The sequence below is a fragment of the Sclerotinia sclerotiorum genome, genomic scaffold (genome assembly GCF_000146945.2).
Source record: "Sclerotinia sclerotiorum 1980 UF-70 scaffold_11 genomic scaffold, whole genome shotgun sequence".
Taxonomy (NCBI): domain Eukaryota; kingdom Fungi; phylum Ascomycota; class Leotiomycetes; order Helotiales; family Sclerotiniaceae; genus Sclerotinia; species Sclerotinia sclerotiorum.
In genome coordinates this window covers 946774-968470 of record NW_001820825.1, presented here as the reverse complement: position 1 = coordinate 968470, position 21697 = coordinate 946774, and the positions used below count along the sequence as shown (strand labels likewise).

Below are 21697 nucleotides of genomic sequence, written 5' to 3'. Positions count from 1 at the left end.
CATCAGGAAATTTACTGGCTTTAGTCCAGCGATTGATGATTGGTGAGCTTAGCGAGAAATATGCCGTGCGGTAGGGAGCACGGAGTACCATTGAAGCAAGATCTCTCTCTCCGTAAAAGGCGGTGAAGGACGGCAGATCCACGGGAATACCTAGTAGGACCTAGTCATTTTGACAACGATTCCAATAATGGCGTCAGTGATGGTGGGGTTTATTATGAGCTGTAAATATATATAATAAATTGGAAATTTACTTTGGTATGTTATACTGTCAACTCAATAATGATTCTCTTTTGTAATTATATACATGTAATATATATTATAGTATATATATATAATCATGATTGTCCCTCATATATATTCGAGTTAATCCTTAAGTATGGCCATTAATTTTCAAAGCTGAAAAAACATCATAGATTACATCGGACAAAGCAAATCATTATTTGTTACAGAAACAGCCTTTAATAAGCTTTAGGAGAACTTCTTGGAAGAATATGATTCACAATCATCAATCACAATAACAAGCATCCAATAATCATACCCATCAAAAGTACAACGATAGAATTTATATTCACAACGCTGGTTCCCCCTTAAAATCAAAATATCCTCAACTGCTTTTTTGCATTTGGTATAATAAGTAGTCTAATGCAAGTCTACAAAAGTTGGATGCATCCCGGATTAGGCCACCAATGTATTATTCATAGGCAATACCAATTAGAATGCTGCTTCCAAAGGATGCCATAGAACCTCACATACAGAAAACAGAATGTTCATTGCTTCTGTTCCAATCATTGTAACACAATATCGCATGTCAAAGTTGATCGTTTTAGTTACTCTATCTATCTAGAGGAAGTAGTCGGGAGTACCTTGTATTGTGTCAGTAAAGCGATCACAATATGTAGATTCAAATTCATGGAATACTTACGACGTGATACCATAGGCTCTCCAGCTCTTGGGCAAGGGTCGAATTGTAGGCTAGATCGTGTTAAAAGGTGGCATTTTCAAAAGGGTTAACGCTGCTACTTACAAAGTATATTTAAGGTGCTCATCAATCTCCATAATTGCTGCTTGATTACCACATCTGTAGCAGTAATTGGGGGCTATTGTAGTCAACATCATATACACTGTCCATCTAAAATAAAGAAATCATACCTGAGAAGATCGTAACAACGTTTCTGTCTTGAGACCAATTATATCCCTCCATGACCAGTTGATGGGCCCTTGCGACCAAAGTTAATCCATTATTATGATTGAACGCCTCCGAAATATCTTGACCGAAGGTATAACCCGCCCCTCTAGGAGATATTCCCCACCCGCATCTGTCATCTGGATCCGACCATAGCAAGTCGCACATTGGACCTTCATGTGGCACTTCTTGTATACGGTCGAGAGCTCTGATGTTGTCCAACGTGTCAATGCTGGGAGAAAGACCTCCGTGAAGACAAAAGATTTGGTTGTCGATGAGGGCGGTGAGGGGAAGGTAATCGAAGAGATCGGTAAAATACTTCCAAACGTTTGCATTTCCATATTTTCGGAGGCACTCGTCGTAAAAGCCATAAACTTGGGTAATTTGACGAGATTCGTGATTACCACGGAGGATGGTAATTCTTTGGGGGTATCTTATTTTAAGAGCGACTAAGAGAGTGACGGTTTCGACTGAGTAATAACCTCGATCAACATAATCACCTATGATAACGTGTCAGTAATGCCAGGAAAAGGGCAGTAAGGGGTAGGAGACATACCCATGAATAAATAATTAGTATCTGGGTTTGGTCCACCGATCCTGAAGAGCTCCATCAGATCATGGAATTGCCCATGAATATCTCCGCAGACAGTAACAGGGCATTTCTAGACCGTTGATCAGCTCTTTGAATTCCAACACGAAAAGGGTAAGCATACCACTGGCTGTACATTTGACTCGTCCTGCAATACTTCTCGTGCCTGGCAACGCGTTCTTGGTTAGCTTGCTTATATCAATCAAGTCTTACAATATGACTAGATCCGCAAACAATAATACCTTATCGCAAAGCCTCTGAACATCTACCTCGGCCAGTTGCTTGCATGCCATCAAGTTCTCAATCCACCCGTCGAGAGTTGGTATAGATGCAGGTTCTGCTGCTGGAGATAATCTCGTGGGCGAAGGCACCCTGCCTACATCTTCCATATTTGTATCCATTGTGTTCCTTCTAACGTATGGTTATTTTGATGGTTTGTTGTTGATTTGGTGGTTGATATTGAATTGCTTGAGCTGGGTGACGACAAGCGCGCGGATTGGTCGTTAAAATGGTATGTAAAGTTTGTTGTTCTTTTCGGGAACCGGTCCGCGCAACTTCAACTAATATCTTATGTTCAGAATCGCAAAAGCAATTTTTATCATAAGATTCAAATCGTTTGTCGTGCAGAGATGTTTGTGGAGGGGCTTTGAGGTGTTAGAAGCGGTGCGCAAATTGAAAGGAACAACTCCTCGCTTACTAAGCCTAAAATTAAGATCGCAATCGAGAGGAAATGGGGTATTTGATTTATAGGAGAGGCAAGAGAGCATACGACAATAAGGAAGTTGTATTTAAACTTTGTTTCCTCAACTTTATTTTTATTATTGTATCATCGTAGGATGATCAAGTTTCAATAATGGTAGTAAAATTTCAAATTGTTTTTATTCAATTCTAATGAATGAATTCCTATTGATGATGTTCCAACGAAAGGATGTTCTTGAGTAAGTATCCCTAGTCAAGTTTTAAATTTGGATTTGGTATATACCAATCTACCCATCTGATGCTACACTATGCCAAACCTAAGCCTAAGCCTTTAGGTCCGTTATTGAAAACATCTATCGAGTTTGAACCAATGAGGCTGGTAAAGTCTAAACCAACTTCGGAGAGCATTTTGGCATGCTCTCTTGCCTGATCCATACATTCCGTCCATACTTGTCCGTTCTTCTCAGTGCTACTCAGCTGTCGGGCAAGAATAACATTGAATGCATCGACCTGCTCTTTGGCCCATTTTACACAGGCACTCATGAGTGGTTGCGGAAAGCATGCTTGGAATGTTGAGACAGTATTTCGTATTATTGTAAAATATACGAATGATACCTCCCAGATATATTGACGGAGGTTGCCTTCGAAGATACATTGCCTATGAAACCAATTAGTAAAGCCCAGCAAATGAAAATTTTTGTCTAGTACCTTGATCTCTTATGGATGATGTCCCCTCGAGCCTCTAAATACGCTTCTCTCGCTCGATCCTCGAAGCCGAGGCTAGTTAACCAGCCGATATTGCGTTGAACTTTCTTGGGCTCATTATGTGTATCGACTAACTCACGGGTGATGAGTTCTGCAAGTCTGGTTGCCCTTTCATCGGCTTTGAAGCTAATGAAGTCCTGGGCGACAACATTGCTTTTAAGGCCTTTGGCCAAGGAATTTAGTTTTGCAACACGTTGTACCGCAGCGTCGAAATGTTGCAGGGCGATGTCGATATCCAACTCATCCACCTGACTCTCTACCCACCGCAGATTTTGCTGCTTGCCATCAACCTCGATAAGCATATCTTTTATGTCCGAAAGAGTCTCCAGTAAGTCTGTCTTCTTTAACAATCCTGGGTCACGTGAAGCAAAGTAGTTGATGGTTTCCTTAGCCTTATTGCTTGTTTCCATTTCTGACCGGATGCCCTTATGGAGCTCTTCTACCGCTTTTCGGATGTTCATCATAAGGGAAGACTTCTCATTGTCGCCCGGCTTTTCAGTTCGATAGGTAAACGATTCCTGACCTACACCCCTAATCATGATTGCATCAGCCAACTTGTTACGCACACTAGTTCCTTCACTCGTGCCTGCAAGGTCAACAATTTCAATGTCCAATAATGGCCAGCATCTGTCTGCCACCAACTTCGATGGCGCCTGTCGTTGATCTGCGCCTTCGACTTTTCGCTTTTTCCTAGAGGCAACGAGGAGATGATCATTCAATAAGACGATCTGCATCGCTCGTCTAGATTTCCAAGTAGCATTGTCAAGCTCTATCCATAGTCCAGCATTTTGCACCACGTGACGGCCAGGGGCAGCAGGTAGAAACTTTTGGGAGCCTTCAATAGTCTTCCATAAAGCCTAACAAAATTAATACCTCTATAAAATTCGTAAAAAGAGGACATACCTGTAGCTGCGAGTTCCACATCACAGTTCTGTCTGCCACAGAACTTCGCCTGTCTTTCTTACTCGTTGTTGGCTGGAAGCCTTCGAAATCAGTTGATGTGGATGGACCTTGTGAAGTCGTTCTGAGGGCAGTAGTGTTGGTTTTAAGTTCAGCCATTAGATTCCGAAGTGCGCGCATCTCCCCTTTGAGCTTTTCTGCCTCTTTACTAATCTTTATGAATTGTGTCCGATTTTGATAAATGTTTTGTTGTAAATCCGTAGAAGTACGATTCTTCATCTTTCTTAAATTGTTTTGGTAATCCTCAATATCTTGTTCCGAAGCATCACTTAATAGTCCCGCTACGTATACCTCTGGCCTCAAATTTGGATCGCGTAAAGCTCTCTGGTCTACTACTAAACCAGGTCCTCTCGCCGGCGATGGACCTCGTCCACGATCGTTTGCCGGAGCATATTGAGCTGGCAAGTTAGGAACAGAGGGAAGAGGTGGGGCAGAAGGGTCGAAGTCGGGGGGAAGATTATTAAATCGAGTAGAGTATCGCCGTTTCACCAAATCTGAAGTCTATGGCGGCGCATATTAGCATCTATTCAAGAAACCACCAGGGCATTAGAATGAAAAAACTGAAAAGACCTTCGACATACCTTGCCACCAGGTTGAGGACGTTGCGCCGGCGGAGCATTGAAAGATGGCTGTCCAGCATTTCGTGGACCATCTCCTCCAGTTTGTGGAATTGGACCGGATATCTGTTTGGGGGCACTTATTGCTGGACGACCTTTTCTCTTGGTCCTTAGAGACACGCCTTTTCTTTCATCCGACATATTGCAATTTTATTGCCAGAAAAAGACGAGTTACACCGAAGAGTACTGTGCTAGACAATTGTATATCGAAAAGGAAGGTGTTTAAGGTTCAGGTTGTTCCATAGGCATTTATGCTGGAGTAACAGTACAGTAACCGAAAGGGAGCAAGCGTTCCCGCACGTATGTCAGGTCAGTCAGTACCTGAATTGGGTCCAATTACATTTGATAGGAAGAATGTTAATCGAGTAATTTTCCAAGAATACTCTAATTCATTACCGTAAAGAAAAATGCACTTTGATATTCAAGCGTGAAGTTTATCGTATGTCTATATAAGTTATGATGACGAACCTCACCTTAGTACACTCACTATCTACCTGTAAGGTTAAGTGCCAATCAGACAAGGCGCGACGATTGTCCTTTCAGAAGATTTGGTGGGCGGATTTAGATTGGTCCGAGAGCCGCTGAACCTAAAATTCCCAAAATTTATCGATAGCTCTAAGAACATTTCTGAGCTTTTGGGGACTAAACCAACCTCAATCATACAATAGACGACCATAGCCAGCCGCTTCAGTTGTCCTCCCGACTCCTTCTCTAATATCATATAAAATCTCGGCAAAATGGTTCAAACTTCCACAATTGTCGCTGCCAGTGTTGGCACAGTTGCTACAGGCTTGGTCGGTTCGTGATTCCTATTCTTGATTGGAATTTCGAAATCTGCTAACGAACTTTTTGATAGCCTACGCAATTTATTTCGATCACAAGAGACGCACCGATCCAAACTTCCGCAAACAATTGAAGAAAGAATCGAAACGACAAGCAAAAGCTGCGAAGGAGGAAGCGGAAGCTCACAATGAGAGACAAAAAGAAGTTATCAAGGCAGTAGTTCTAGAAGCCAAGGAGGATGGATTCCCGGTAGATGTGGAGGAGAAAGAGGCATATTTCATGTCAGAAGTTGCCCGAGGTGAAGACTTAAGCTCAAATGGTGAGTTACCTTTGGAGAAAATTAAATCCAGAATCTAATACTTGAGTATAGGTGGCGACCCCGTAGAAGCAGCACTCTGTTTTTACAAGGCACTTAAAGTTTACCCTCAACCAAATGATTTGATATCTATTTATGACAAGACGGTGCCAAAGGTAGGTCCTCGGATCCTGGTTCATTGACGGAAAGATCTAACAAAACTTTTAGCTTGTCCTCGATATTCTTACAGAAATGATTGCAGCCGATGCAGCTTTAAACGTCGGACCATTTGGTGGCAGCCCTTCTGATAGTGGTATACCCAATGTCGGCCTTGATTAGTCTGGCTGTTGTTTTAATATACATGTATTCTGAACACCTCCACTCTTCATCATGACCCAATCTTTTTACGGAATTTCACGAACGGCAACTGGATAATGTCGAATCCCCAAGGTGGACTATGTGATAGTCCAATGTATATCAATCAGCATGCTTGACGTCGGCAGGTTCTCGCATTACGCATTACGTCTAATTTGTACATAGTATCCATACTGTCAAAATGCGCGCTGGTTGTTATTTACAACGCTGCAAAGAGCCGTATGTAATGCAAATCAAGGCCAGCCAGATTCATTGTTATACCCTGGCAACCTGCAGGCCGCTTGTTTTACATTCCCCGCATTCAATGCTATTTGGCGTGAAAAATGTCAGATAGTGAGCATACTACTAGGTACCTAAAGTAAAGATTGATCGAACTGTATTCAGACTATCAGGACTCATTGAGAGATTGATAGCTCGAGCATGTTCGGAGTAGAGTCACCACACCTAACCATATAGCAACAAATCTTCAACGCGTGTATGATGGAAATGTGATAGGAAGGTTGTAATAGAATTCATATCATGTCGTCTCCACTCCAAATTCCTAACAAGATATATAACGTCCATTTCGAAGATAAGAGATTCGCGGGGTGGGATAGCTGCCTTTTAGTATCTGTATTGGTAGTGAAATGCTTGTTCTAGAAGCGGAAGTTAAAAGTAAAGGAGAGAGAGAAGGGTCACACTCAGGAACAGTTGCATGACGCTAGGCCTAGCGAACGGGATGATTAGAGTGACAGGGGTAGATCGCGGTCGCGACAACACCAAAATCAATGTAATCAAATACAGCATAACATTTTGGTCCTACCGCCCACTTTCCTACCATAGGAGTCAACAAATTCACCTCCATACAAATTACCATAAATCTGCCACTTTTCTTCAATCTTTTAACAACATAAAAAAATAAACACATTGGCGATGAATACAACTTAATAAGTCACAACCTTAACAGCCATGAGCTTGCTTGATTCCTCCGCAAGTTCCTCCGGGAATGGAGCAAACGGAGTCGGGACGAGTGCATTTTCGTCAATAGAACCAAAGATAATTGTTGAATTTCTTGCCTCCGTTCTCCAAATCACTTTAGGAGCAACCAGACATGACCTTGAGCATACGGGCAGTCTCCTTTCCGAAGCCAGATACTCTGATACGGCTCAGCGATGCACCAGATTTGCCTCAGAATCTCAAATAGCAGTAATATATGTACAGAAGGATGTAGTTTCACAGAGGGAAGAGGATTCTACAAATGAACCAAGTAAGCACACTGGTCGTTTAATACAGGTGAATATTGGTTAACATGGATGCAGGCTCGATTTTGTACAGCTACAGCTTAGCTTCCGACATATCCTCCTCTCCTTCAACAACCGCCTCGGTGGCCTTTATGAAAGGACCGCAGCCTATAGACCCTTCGATACCTATTTCTTCTCAAATACAACTTATTAATTTACCTGGTGCAGCATCACCGAACGATACCACGAATGGCCAGGCGGGAGCTACTATTTTGCATTCATTTGTGCATCTAGCGCTGGCGCCATATTTTGATGCATATACAAAGACACAACAAACGGGGGGTGGGGGTCGAGGTAGACCGGAACTCGAGGCTAAAACTGGAGTTTCCGCTACCAAAAAGAAGCTAGCAGAGCTAGAGTTAGCTTTGCGACATCTCCAGGAGAACGTTGACATTCCAGACCTGACACTTCCGCTTCACCCTATGGTGCAGCATGCACTTGATGAGGCGGCTGCTCGTGGTGCCAAGGCGACAGTAGAGGCCATTCCGGAAAGACTGATGCAAGATAGTACTTTCCTCAACAACCTGCAATCGTTAGTAAACGGATGGATCAAGTCGATACAAGCTATTACAAAGATGTCGCGAGATCCTACGAGCGGTACTGCGTCACAAGAAATTCAGTTTTGGCTCGCTATGGAATCGACACTTGAGCATATCGGTGCACAGCTATCCAGCGATGGAGTAATGCTTACCCTTGAGATCTTAAGACATGCCAAACGTTTCCAGGCCACTCTCAGTTTTACATCCGATACTGGACTGAAAGAGTCGACCGACAAGGTACAAAAGTACAACCAACTCATGCGAGATTTTCCTCTTGACGAATTACTTTCGGCAACCTCATTGCAAAAGGTTGGAGATGCATTGGGTCTCATTTTTGGACACTTGAACAAGAAATTACGTATTTGCCCATACCCAGTTCGACGTGCCTTGCCATTGGTGGAAGCAATTTCTGCAGATCTTGACACTCGCCTCCACTCTCTACTTCACGGCCGCTCATTGATGCATTTGGAATATCGCGATTTCAGAAAGTTGATGTCCGTCGCTGATTCTATCTGGGCCATTTGGGATGATAATCTAAAGGAGTTTACTAATGTTGCCCGAGAAGTGACACGTCGAAGAAACGAGAAATTCATGCCTATCAAAATCATTGGAAAGCATGCGGAGCTTCAAGCACGTCTAAAATATGTGAGCACCTTTAGAGACAACCATGAGCAACTACAGCGAACAATAGTCAATGTTTTAGCACCCAAGGCTGGTGAGGACTCACCAGACGGTGGAGCCAATGGAGTCGTTTTAGTCGAAGAGATGGGTGACGTTGACGCTGTTGAGGAAATTAAGCAGGCTTGGGCTGCATTGAATAATGTAGATATGCTTGACGTTTCTCCCGAAGGAACCCAGCTGTGGATTCAAGCGGAAAGTACCTATAACGAGCGAACATCGCGCGTCGAAAACTCAATTATTGCCCGATTGCGAGATCGATTAGCCACTGCCAAGACAGCAAGTGAAATGTTTCGAGTATTTTCTAAATTCAATGCTCTATTTGTCCGACCAAAGATTCGTGGAGCCATTACAGAATATCAAACACAACTTATTGACAATGTCAAACATGATATCTCGTCCTTACACGAGCGATTCAAGCAGCAATACGGGCACTCGGAAGCTCACGCCATGGCACAGCTTAGAGATTTGCCGCCGGTTTCAGGGGCGATCATTTGGGCCCGTCAAATCGAGAAACAACTCAATGGATATATGAAAAAAGTTGAAGACGTACTTGGAACCGAATGGGCACTTCATGCCGAGGGACAAAAGCTTCTCAGTGATAGTAATCTTTTCCGCAACAAGTTGGACACTCGACCAATCTTTGAGGCATGGCTTCATGATGTGCAGCGGAAGCATGTTAGCATTTCTGGAAGGCTTTTCAACATAAATAAGATCCGTGCAGCAAACAATGCATTAGAGCTAGCTGTCAATTTTGACCATCAGGTCATTGCGCTATTCAAGGAAACACGAAATTTACAATGGTTGAACTACCCCGTTCCTCATCAGATCAACAACATATCAAAAGACGCAAAGCGGGTGTACCCCTACGCGGTCAGTCTCATGGAAACCGTTCGGACATTCACACAAACCAGTCGCCAGATAACTGAAATGGCCGATGTTCAAATACTTCTAAGCGGTTATCAGAACGAGGTTCAGGCCTTGATTGCTCGTGGAGTTACTCTGAAGTGGGAGTCATTTGTGCACTCGTACGACATTCATATTAAACCTACGTACACTAAAGGCTCAATTGAACCTGCCATTGCCAATAGGACCGAGAGCAAGCATGTGCAATTCGTCCGTGAAATTGCTGCATCAGTCGCTTTGTTACAAAGCAAGGCTGAAACTCTCGCTTCCATAAATGCAACAATTCAAAAGACTTTGGCAGAGTTAGACAAGTGTCCTTATGAGGTAGCTGCATTCCAGGCTCGTTTGGAGACAATACAAATGGCAGTTGATCAACTGAACCTTGAAAACTACGTCAACCTACCTTATTGGGTCAAACAGATGAACGAGCGTATCAAAGTTACTCTTCTGAGGCGTTTACAACAGTCAATCGAAGTGTGGATTGATACTTTCGAGGATGGACGATCCGACGGTGTCAATGATGATAGTCGCAGAAAACACTTCAGTATTTTGACCGAGTCTCCGCCAGAGAACAAACCGTCTATGAAACGTCTGGTTCATGAAATCTCCATGCGCAACCAAGTCATCTACTTGGATCCACCTTTAGAATATGCCAGAGCCAGCTGGTTCTCTCAACTACATGATTGGATTGGTGTGGTATGCCATCTCCGCAAGGTCAAAGCTTCCCGATATGTCATGACCCTAGGAACGACTAAGGATCCGGAAGAGCTGTTCACTGAGCTTCCGCGAGATTGTGCGGATGAACTTCTAAGAGCCTACAAATGCGTTGAAGCAAAACTGCACGAGATTAGTCTCTACGTTGACAAATGGCTACAGTTTCAATCACTATGGGATCTTCAATCTGATCTCGTGTATGAAACCTTAGGTGAACAGTTATCAAAGTGGCTCCAGCTTTTGCAAGAGATTAGAAAGACCCGCTCTACTTTCGACACAACTGAAGTGAGTCGATCGTTCGGACACCTTACCATCGACTACGATCAAGTCCAAACAAAGGTCAATGCCAAGTATGACCAGTGGCAACATGAAATCTTGATCAAATTTGGAAGTCGTCTTGGAAATCGTGTTCGTGAAGTCTATGCTGAGATTGAGAAAGCAAGACGTGATCTCGAAGTGCAGTCCTTAGAAGCATCATCTACAGCACAGGCTGTCCAATTCATCACCATCGTGCAGACTTGCAAGCGGAGGGTAAAAGCATGGGGTCCAGAAGTTGAAACCTTCAGACAAGGACAAACGACGCTTGTTCGACAAAGATATCAATTTCCCACAGACTGGTTGGGAGTTGAGCAAATTGACTCTGAATGGACCGCTCTCAACGAAATCTTAGCTCGGAAAGCCAAAATTGTAGAGGACCAAACTGATGCGTTACGTGCCAAGATAACTGCAGAGGACAGGGTCGTAGGTGAAAAGATCGCAGAGATCACAGGCCAGTGGAACGAAGAAAAGCCTGTTTCTGGTACCATTGCTCCTGATGTCGCATCTGCAACTCTTACTTCTTTCGAAAGTCGTATCACGAAGTTGCACGAGGAGTCAGAAATGGTTGCTCGTGCAAAAGAGGCTTTAGATCTTCCAGCAACTGCAGATACAGCACTTGTAACTATTCTTGAAGAAGTTCAAGACTTCAAGTCTGTGTGGGCTGCCTTATCCACGATATGGAAAAGCCTTAACGACCTCCGCGACATGCTGTGGACAAGTGTTCAGCCGCGAAAACTACGATCCGCGATTGATGGTCTCATAAAGATGACCAAAGAAATGCCTAGCCGAATGAGACAATATGCTGCATTTGAGCATATCCAAAACGTTCTTAGACAGTTTTTGAAGGTTAATCCTGTGGTTACAGATTTGAAATCCGAGGCTGTTAGAGACCGTCATTGGAATAAGATCTTCAAGAATTTGAAGCCTGGAAAGCGTTACTCGCCAATATCTATGACTTTAGGAGAAGTTTGGGATCTGAATCTTGTCTCCACCGAGAAGATTATCCGGGACATCATCGCACAGGCCCAAGGTGAAATGGCTTTGGAAGAGTTTTTGAAACAAGTTCGCGAAGATTGGTCTAATTACTCACTAGATCTTGTGAATTATCAGAACAAATGCCGTCTGATTCGTGGCTGGGACGATTTGTTCGCAAAATGTAGTGAAAATCTGAACTCTCTACAAGCGATGAGACACTCTCCATACTACAAGGAGTTCGAAGAGGAAGCTGCATCATGGGAAGATAAGCTTAATCGTGTGCACGTACTTTTTGACGTATGGATTGACGTTCAGCGCCAATGGGTCTACCTTGAAGGTGTTTTCACTGGAAATGCAGATATCAAGCATCTCTTACCAATTGAGTCTTCAAGATTTCAAAACATCAATTCCGAATTCTTTGCAGTAATGAAAAAGGTCTACAAACAACCTTTTGTATTGGACGTACTCAACATATCCGGTGTTCAAAAATCATTAGAACGTCTCGCGGAGCTTTTGAACAAGATCCAAAAAGCTCTTGGTGAGTACCTTGAAAGAGAGCGTGTCTCATTTCCAAGATTTTACTTCGTCGGTGATGAGGATCTGCTTGAAATTATCGGTAATAGCAACGATACATTGCGCATCGCTAAACACTTCAAGAAAATGTTTGCTGGCTTGTCTGGTTTGATTATGGATGAAGAACATGTTATTTCAGGATTCACTTCAAAAGAGGGTGAAGAAGTTCGACTCAAGAAGGAGATCTCTTTGATCAAGACTCCAAAAATCAATGACTGGTTAACACTTCTTGAAAATAGCATGAAGTCAACCCTCGCGGAATTACTTGCAGAGGCTGTTGAACAGTACGAGGTAATCTTCACTGCTGATGATGTAGACCAAGAAGCTTTGAACCAATACATCTCAGCATTCCCCAGTCAAATAGTTGTATTGGGTACGCAGGCTGTTTGGACGTCATGTGTAGAGAAGGCTCTTGAAAATGAGGGTGCCGACCTGCAAAAGTTATTCGACCAGGAAGTTAAAGTACTTCGCCTCCTTGCATCCACTGTTTTAGGTGATTTAGATCCCATTCAGAGAAAACGATGCGAGCATCTCATCACTGAGTGTGTCCACCAACGAGATGTCATTGAAAAGCTACGTAACCTTAATGCAAGCACACCTAATCATTACATGTGGCTTCTGCAGATGAGGTATGTCTACAAGCCAGAGGGCGACTTCCTGCAACGTCTTTACATCAAAATGGCGAACGCGAAGCTCAATTATGGCTTTGAATACCTTGGTGTGGCAGAGCGTCTTGTCAGGACACCACTGACGGATCGATGTTTCTTGACACTCACGCAAGCTCTTTGTCAACGTCTCGGTGGCTCCCCTTATGGTCCAGCAGGTACAGGAAAGACGGAATCCGTGAAAGCTCTAGGTGTTCAGCTAGGTCGTTTTACCCTGGTATTCTGTTGTGATGACACTTTTGATTTCCAGGCCATGGGTCGCATTTTCCTTGGTCTTTGTCAAGTTGGTGCTTGGGGTTGTTTTGATGAGTTCAATCGACTTGAGGAACGTATTCTATCCGCTGTGTCTCAACAAGTCCAGAACATCCAACTCGGGTTGAAGCAAGGCGCGGAAGATGAAAAAGCTCAAATTGAACTGGTTGGAAGACAATTACATGTGAATTCTAACACCGGGCTTTTCATCACGATGAATCCAGGTTATGCTGGTCGATCAAACTTGCCAGATAATCTGAAGAAATTATTCCGAAGTGTTGCAATGTCTAAACCTGACAAAGAGCTTATCGCCGAAGTCATGTTGTACTCACAAGGATTCAATCAAGCTAAACAGCTTTCGAAGCAGACAGTACCATTTTTCGATAGCTGTGCAGCTCGACTGTCCAAACAAGCTCACTACGATTTTGGGTTGCGTGCCTTGAAGAGTGTGCTTGTCAGCTCTGGTGGCCTCAAACGTGCTCGTCTAACCAATTCCGATGGTAACCTCGGGCCTGAAGAGGAAGTAGAACCACAAATTATTGTCCAGAGTCTCCGCGAGACAATTGCGCCTAAATTGATCAAAAGCGACGTGGATATCATGAGAGCCATCGAAGCAGAGTCATTCCCGGGCGTTGATTATATTCCGGCTAGCTTAGACGAACTTCAGAATGCTATCAAGAGCCTCGCGAAAGAAAAGCATTTGGTAGTCAATGATACCTGGATGACTAAAATTCTTCAGCTCTACCAAATTCAAGGTATTCATCATGGTGTTATGATGGTCGGAAATTCTGGTTCTGGAAAGTCGGTAGCTTGGAAAGTCCTCTTGCAAGCCTTACAGCAAGTTGAGGGAGTTGAAGGTGTTTGCCATATTATAGACTCGAAAGTCATGTCGAAAGAAGCACTCTACGGTAATCTCGACTCAACCACTCGTGAATGGACTGATGGTTTATTCACAAGCATTCTTCGAAAGATTGTGGATAATTTGCGTGGTGAAGAGTCAAAGAGACATTGGATTGTTTTTGATGGTGATGTAGATCCTGAGTGGGTTGAGAACTTGAACAGTGTTCTGGATGACAACAAACTCCTCACCTTACCTAATGGTGAACGTCTCAATCTCCCTGGAAACGTCAGAATTATGTTTGAAGTTGAAACTTTGAAGTACGCTACGCTGGCAACTGTGAGTCGTTGTGGTATGGTTTGGTTTAGTGAGGATACTGTTACTCCCAATATGATGGTTTCGAATTACTTGGAAAAATTGAGGTCGGATGCGTTCGAGGACCTAGACGAAGATGCCGTGGCAACAGGACAGAGTGCTGCCCAAGCGTTGGAAATTCAATCTCATGTGGCTGATCTTCTTCAAACATTCCTCACTACTGAAGATTTTATCATTAACGCCTTGGAGCGTGCTGAAGGATTCAATCACATTATGGACTACACTATAGCTCGTGTTCTAAATACCCTTTTCTCGCTTTTAAACAAGGCTGTCCGAGACATCATCGAGTACAACTCTCAACATGTCGACTTCCCACTTGATCCAGATCAAATCGAATCCTTCATCGCCAAAAAGCTTCTTCTCGCCCTCGTATGGTCGTTGACAGGTGATTGTCCATTAGGAGATCGTAAGAGCTTTGGAGATTGTCTAGCTGGACTGGCCACATTTGGCAATCCCATACTAGGCGATAACTCTTCTCTCATCGATTTTGATGTGACCCTACCCCAAGCCGAATGGTCTTCATGGCAAAATCAAGTACCCAGTATCGAGGTTAATACGCACTCCATTACTCAAACCGATGTGGTTATTCCTACACTCGACACTGTTCGTCATGAAGATGTCCTATACTCTTGGCTAGCAGAGCATAAGCCCTTGCTTTTGTGTGGTCCTCCTGGTTCCGGAAAGACTATGACTCTCTTCAGTGCTCTACGCAAACTTCCTAACATGGAAGTCGTTGGATTGAATTTCTCTAGTGCGACCACACCAGATTTGTTAATCAAGACATTTGAGCAATATTGTGAGTACAAGAAAACAGTAAACGGGGTTATGCTATCTCCCACTCAGATTGGTCGCTGGCTCGTGATATTCTGTGACGAAATCAACTTGCCTGCCCCAGACAAGTATGGCACACAGAGAGCCATTTCTTTCTTGCGTCAGCTAGTGGAACAGAACGGGTTCTGGCGAACATCCGATAAGACCTGGGTTACACTTGACCGCATTCAATTTGTCGGTGCCTGTAATCCTCCAACAGATGCTGGTCGAACACCCATGGGAGACCGTTTCTTACGACACGCACCACTTATCATGGTAGATTATCCAGGAGAACTGTCTCTGCAACAGATTTATGGCACTTTCAATAGCGCTGTTCTCAAGATTATTCCCGCTTTGAGAGGCTACTCCGAAGCACTGACAAAAGCTATGGTCAGATTTTACACTGAATCACAGCAACGATTCACACCTAAAATTCAACCTCATTACGTGTACAGTCCTCGTGAGCTTACCCGATGGGTTCGCGGTATCTATGAAGCCATTCGACCACTTGAGACACTCAGCATTGAAGGTTTGGTCAGAATCTGGGCTCATGAAGCTCTGAGATTATTTCAAGATCGTCTCGTAGCTGAAGATGAGCGTAAATGGACCGATGAAGCTGTACATCGCATTGCAACTGATTTCTTTCCTACTATCGATGAAGAAAAAGCTCTCGGTGGACCAATTTTATTCTCCAACTGGCTTTCGAAGAATTATGTTCCAGTCGACAGAGAACAATTGAGAGAATTCGTCAAGGCTCGTTTGAAGACTTTCTGTGAAGAAGAAGTTGATGTCCCACTTATTCTGTTCAACGATGTTCTGGAGCACGTGCTTCGCATTGATCGTGTATTCAGACAACCGCAAGGTCATTTGATTCTTATTGGAGTCAGTGGAAGTGGTAAAACAACACTTTCTCGATTTGTTGCCTGGATGAATGGTCTCAGAGTCTTTCAAATTAAGGTTCATGGTAAATATTCCGCCGAAGATTTTGATGACGATCTACGTGATGTCTTACGTCGATGTGGCTGCAAGGGGGAGAAAATTTGTTTCATTATGGACGAATCAAACGTTTTGGACTCTGGTTTCTTGGAGAGAATGAACACTCTATTGGCAAATGCTGAAGTTCCCGGTCTTTTCGAAGGTGATGAATTTGCATCGTTGATGACGGCATGCAAAGAAGGTGCTCAACGTCAAGGACTTCTACTCGATTCACAGGAAGAACTCTACAAATGGTTCACTGGACAAATTGTGAAGAATCTGCACGTTGTTTTCACCATGAATCCTCCTGAAGATGGCTTATCTTCTAAGGCTGCAACCAGTCCTGCTCTCTTCAATCGTTGCGTACTGAATTGGTTTGGAGATTGGTCTGATCAAGCATTATTCCAAGTAGGCACAGAATTAACTCAATCCGTTGACCTCGATCGACCAAACTTCACCGCTCCAGACAGCATTCCGGTGGCATATCGAGATCTCAGCCTTCCAGCAAACCACAGAGAGACGATAATCAACGCAATGGTATACATCCATTACTCACTACATCGTTTCAACGTCAAATTGTTAAGGCAGCAAGGCAAGGTAACATTCCTCACACCCAGACACTTCTTGGACTTCGTGGCCCAATACGTCAAGCTCTACACGGAAAAGCGTGATGATCTAGAGGAGCAGCAAAGACATTTAAACGTCGGTTTGGAAAAGCTCAGAGATACTGTCGACAAAGTACGCGATCTTAGGGTCAGCTTGGCAGATAAGAAAGGCCAATTGGAACGTAAAGATGCAGAAGCCAACGAAAAGCTACAGCGCATGGTAGCAGATCAAAGAGAAGCCGAGCAGCGTAAAACAACTTCACTAGAAATTCAAGCCGCTCTTGAAATACAGGAAAGAGAAGTCGCCGAACGTCGCGAGGTTGTACTCAACGATTTGGCAAATGCCGAACCTGCTGTTATTGAAGCTCAAAAGAGTGTCAGCAACATCAAACGACAACATTTAACTGAGGTTCGTTCCATGGGTAACCCACCTCAGGGTGTCAAGCTTGCTCTGGATTCGGTCTGTACTCTACTCGGTCATAAGATTGAGAGTTGGAAGACAGTGCAGGGTATTATCAGAAAAGATGACTTTATTGCCAGCATTGTCAACTATGACAACGAGAGACAGATGACTAAGAATCTTCGTATAAAGATGCGCAACGAATTTCTTTCGAATGATGACTTTACTTATGAAAAGGTCAATCGTGCCAGTAAAGCTTGCGGACCTCTTGTTCAATGGGTTCAGGCTCAAGTCAACTATTCTGAGATTCTCGATCGTGTAGGACCACTAAGAGAGGAAGTTGGACTGCTCGAGGAGCAAGCTCTACAAACCAAAGCCGAAGCCCAAGCCATTGAAAACACTATAAACACTTTAGAGCAGAGTATTGCAACTTATAAGATAGAATATGCAGCTCTCATCAGTGAAACACAAGCTATCAAGTCTGAGATGTCAAAGGTTCAATTCAAGGTTGATCGTAGTGTTCGACTACTTGACAGTCTTTCATCTGAACGAACACGTTGGGAAGAGGGTAGCAAGTCATTCGAGACGCAAATTAGCACACTTGTCGGTGATGTCCTTGTTGCAGCCGCTTTCCTTGCATACAGTGGTCTCTATGACCAGCAATATCGAAAGAACATGATGGAGGACTGGTTACATCAACTCCATTTATCCGGAATCAGTTACAAACAACACAACCCAGTCACTGAATATCTCTCAAGTGCCGATGAGCGACTAGGATGGCAACAAGATACTCTGCCAGTAGACGACCTTTGCACCGAAAACGCAATCATATTGAAACGATTCAATAGATATCCATTGATTATTGATCCTTCTGGTCGTGCCACAGAATTCTTACAAAAGCAGAGCAAGGACAGAAAACTTACTGTCACAAGTTTCTTGGATGATTCGTTTACCAAGCAATTAGAAAGTTCTCTTCGTTTCGGAAACCCTATTCTCATCCAAGATGCTGAATACCTAGATCCAATCCTTAACCACGTTCTTAACAAAGAGTATCAAAAGACTGGTGGACGTGTTCTTATTCAGCTTGGTAAGCAAGAAATTGACTTTTCGCCCGCATTTAAGATCTACCTTTCCACTAGAGATCCATCTGCAACATTCGCACCGGATATTTGCAGTCGGACAACGTTTGTCAATTTCACTGTCACACAAAGCAGTTTACAAACACAGTCACTTAATGACGTCCTCAAATCTGAGCGACCTGATGTGGATGAGAGGCGCTCAAATCTCATCAAATTACAGGGTGAATTCAAAGTTCATCTTAGACAGCTCGAGAAACGCTTGTTGCAAGCATTGAACGAATCACGTGGCAATATTCTCGATGATGATAACGTCATTGAAACTCTCGAAACTTTGAAGAAGGAAGCAGCTGAGATTTCGGTAAAGATGGGTAACACTGAAGGTGTAATGGCTGAGGTTGATGAGATCACACTTCAGTACAATATTATCGCACGCTCTTGCAGTGCTATTTTCGCCGTTCTTGAACAATTACACTACCTCAATCACTTCTATCAATTCTCTCTGCAATACTTCCTCGACATCTTCCACTCTGTTTTGAAGGGTAATAAGCGACTGGAGTCAGAGACAAACCATGATAGACGTCGCGATATAATTGTAGAAGACTTGTTCGTCACCGCCTACCAGCGTACGTCCCTCGGTTTGCTACAAAAAGATAAAATCACCTTAGCAATGCTTCTCGCTCAAGCAGCTCCCTACAAGATGGATAAGAGTCTTATTGATGTTATTCTGGATGAATCCGTGGTAGGTACCGATGTATCTACGGATGGTGATAAGAAGGATGAAGTCATGAGCCATGCAATCAAACTTTCTGCTTTCAAGGGCAAACTTGAGGGCGTTTCTTCTGAGTCTTGGGATCGTTTCTTATCCGAAGAATTGGCAGAGAACTTCGTTCCCCAAGTCTGGGATGACAATGTTGAAAAGAGAGACCAAGAGCTTATTTCTTTGTTACTTATTAAGCTTTTCCGTCTTGATCGATTCGTTCCCGCCGCTGAACGATTCGTCACTGCTGTATTTGGTTCAGGTCTTCTTGACGTCACTGAGGATCTAAAGCAAATTGTCGAGCAAGTATCCGCAAGTCGTCCTGTTGCGCTCTGCTCAAGTCCTGGTTTCGATGCAAGTTACAAAGTCGAAAATCTCGTGGAACGATCACAAGCTGCGTGTACCAACATTGCCATGGGTTCGAATGAAGGTCTGGCCACTGCTGATAAGGCTATTAGTAATGCAGCAGCCAACGGATCTTGGGTTCTAGTCAAGAATGTTCATTTGGCACCAACCTGGCTACAGAGTCTAGAAAAACGTATGGATTCACTTAAGCCTCATGCAAACTTTAGGTTGTTTTTGTCAATGGAATCAAGCCCTAAAATCCCTGTCAATTTGTTGCGGGCATCTAGAGTGTTGATGTACGAACAACCAGCTGGTGTAAGAGCTAACATGAAGGACTCGATGGCATCACTCTCTACCAGAGGTACTAAAACTCCCGTGGAGAGAATTAGATTGTATCTTCTCTTATCATTCTTACATGCTGTTGTACAAGAACGTTTGCGATACGCTCCTAGCCTTGGATGGAAAGGTTTCTGGGAATTCAATGACAGTGATGTAAGTATTACCAAATATTCATCTTTTGAAAAATATACTAACTAATCGTAGTATGAATGTTCCGCGTATATCATTGACACTTGGGTGGAAACAGTTGCTGCGGGACGATCGAACGTAGCTCCACAAAATCTCCCTTGGGATATGCTTCGCACACTGATTGTAGAGACATACGGTGGTAAAATTGATGATGAGGGAGATTTCTCCCTTCTTACAAAACTCGTCAACTCTTTCATGACCCCTGCTGCCTATGATATCGGCCATAAATTGGTCGAAGGTGTTGCAGGTGATGAATCTGAAACTGGAAACTTGGTTGTGCCAAGCGGAACCACTATGAAAGATTTCACAGATTGGGTTAAGAAGTTACCCGAGCGTGAACCTCCTACTTATTTGGGATTGCCGGCTAATGCTGAGAAATTGTTGTTGGTGGGACAAGGCCGCAGTATGATTCAGAATCTGGGCAAGATTACTGAGATTTTAGATGAGGGTGAACAGATTATGGCGGAAGCAGCTTGATAGATATCAAGTTTAATGTGAAGGAAATGAGGATGTTAGATTTCATTTGTTATAGGATGGGAGATAGAAGGATAAGATTGAGAAGCTCTGTGGATGAATTTTCCTTTGTGAATTGTAGATTTTATTGGAGGATGGATATCTGATGATGTTTGTTCATGGCATAGCACAGCATAGCTTGCAGGATGAAAGATTGAAGAATATGTGGATAGTGTAGTACTTTGTGGTTATCCACGATACCCTAATTATGTATGCGTAGATCGCAAGAATATTTTCTGTCGAGCGTAGCTTTAGATCATAGTTATGGAATTCATATGTTTATGTTATTATGATATTTTATTTTCGTGTAATGTACGGTGAGGGGAATGGATTAATATGAAATGGCATGACGTGAGACCAGATTAACAGTAGTAACTCGAAATAGAAATGGAGGTAAATTGGGTTATAGGCTAGGTGGAAAGTGATGGTGATGTTAACATGAGATGGATAATATATAGAAATGGTGTCCGAACATAGCACAGATGATAATGGTGGCAAAGGGGGTTATTTATAATCGCAAGTCAATTCACCGCATTTAGACAGATTTACCTTGGCTGGCATATCGTCTTATAGTTTGTTCGGGACACCTGCTGTATGAAGATGAAGAGCAAGAGCCTTCGTTCATGAAAATGAGTGAGGTGCAGGTCCTGCCCAGTTGGGGATGGATCTCCATAGATAACGAGGTTATCGATATCCTGGTGGTTGATCACATCCTAGATTTTGCCATGTTAACTGTGTGCACTCTATATACTGAGCCGGGAGTTCCTTTGCTACAGCCGTTGGGGTGTGGCGATGGTATGTGGTTCGCGTGTATGATTTTTGAATCCCTAAGGGTAATAGCGCTGACGGAGAGGTCGGTGGACATTGTGAGTGGAAAATATATTTTGTGATGAACGGGATCATGGTCTTGATTGATGGCGGGATCGACGGCATTGGTGAAGGTGTCAAAGGCCTATAGGTTGGTTGAGGATAGAGCATGCCGAATATTACAGTCTACTCCAATTGGTTTCGAGTGCAGAATGGCAGATTCCTCTTTGCAACAATTTTTAATGGAGTTCAGACATGTTCGTTTATGGAATGCCTGAAATCTCGAGACTAAACGATCTTAAGAAAGAAATAGGTGGTCACTTTTATACCCAATGATCTGGGTTCCAAAACTGGAGATATATCTTCGATTTGAACCAAACATGAAGATTTACGAACTATCAACCTTAGCTCTCGATTCATGAAAATAAAAGCGGGTGTGACTGGTCATCTTTCCCCCGTCATCTGATAGTAGTATTCTTAGATCTTATTATCAACATCA

The 21697-nt window shown here is 43.3% G+C and overlaps 4 protein-coding genes across 4 annotated transcripts; 2 read left to right on the top strand and 2 right to left on the bottom strand.

The window, feature by feature from the left end:
* Positions 1 to 840: 840 nt before the first annotated feature.
* Positions 841 to 2173, bottom strand: SS1G_08489 (serine/threonine protein phosphatase PP2A catalytic subunit; the record flags this gene model as incomplete). The annotated part of the gene is made up of 7 exons (XM_001590699.1): positions 841 to 863; positions 923 to 972; positions 1025 to 1097; positions 1150 to 1683; positions 1897 to 1964; positions 2015 to 2037; positions 2144 to 2173. The coding sequence occupies 7 exons, from the start codon at positions 2171 to 2173 to the stop codon at positions 841 to 843; spliced, it is 801 nt and encodes a 266-aa protein (XP_001590749.1).
* Positions 2174 to 2777: 604 nt separating this feature from the next.
* Positions 2778 to 4954, bottom strand: SS1G_08488 (hypothetical protein; the record flags this gene model as incomplete). The annotated part of the gene is made up of 4 exons (XM_001590698.1): positions 2778 to 3129; positions 3312 to 4093; positions 4140 to 4697; positions 4778 to 4954. The coding sequence occupies 4 exons, from the start codon at positions 4952 to 4954 to the stop codon at positions 2778 to 2780; spliced, it is 1869 nt and encodes a 622-aa protein (XP_001590748.1).
* A 596-nt stretch (positions 4955 to 5550) lies between these two features.
* On the top strand, positions 5551 to 6230 carry SS1G_08487 (hypothetical protein; the record flags this gene model as incomplete). The annotated part of the gene is made up of 4 exons (XM_001590697.1): positions 5551 to 5611; positions 5670 to 5915; positions 5967 to 6067; positions 6120 to 6230. 4 exons carry the CDS (start codon positions 5551 to 5553, stop codon positions 6228 to 6230), a joined length of 519 nt encoding a protein of 172 aa, XP_001590747.1.
* A 984-nt stretch (positions 6231 to 7214) lies between these two features.
* SS1G_08486 (hypothetical protein) lies at positions 7215 to 20355 on the top strand (the record flags this gene model as incomplete). The annotated part of the gene is made up of 4 exons (XM_001590696.1): positions 7215 to 7512; positions 7715 to 19842; positions 19894 to 20281; positions 20321 to 20355. The coding sequence occupies 4 exons, from the start codon at positions 7215 to 7217 to the stop codon at positions 20353 to 20355; spliced, it is 12849 nt and encodes a 4282-aa protein (XP_001590746.1).
* Positions 20356 to 21697: the final 1342 nt, after the last annotated feature.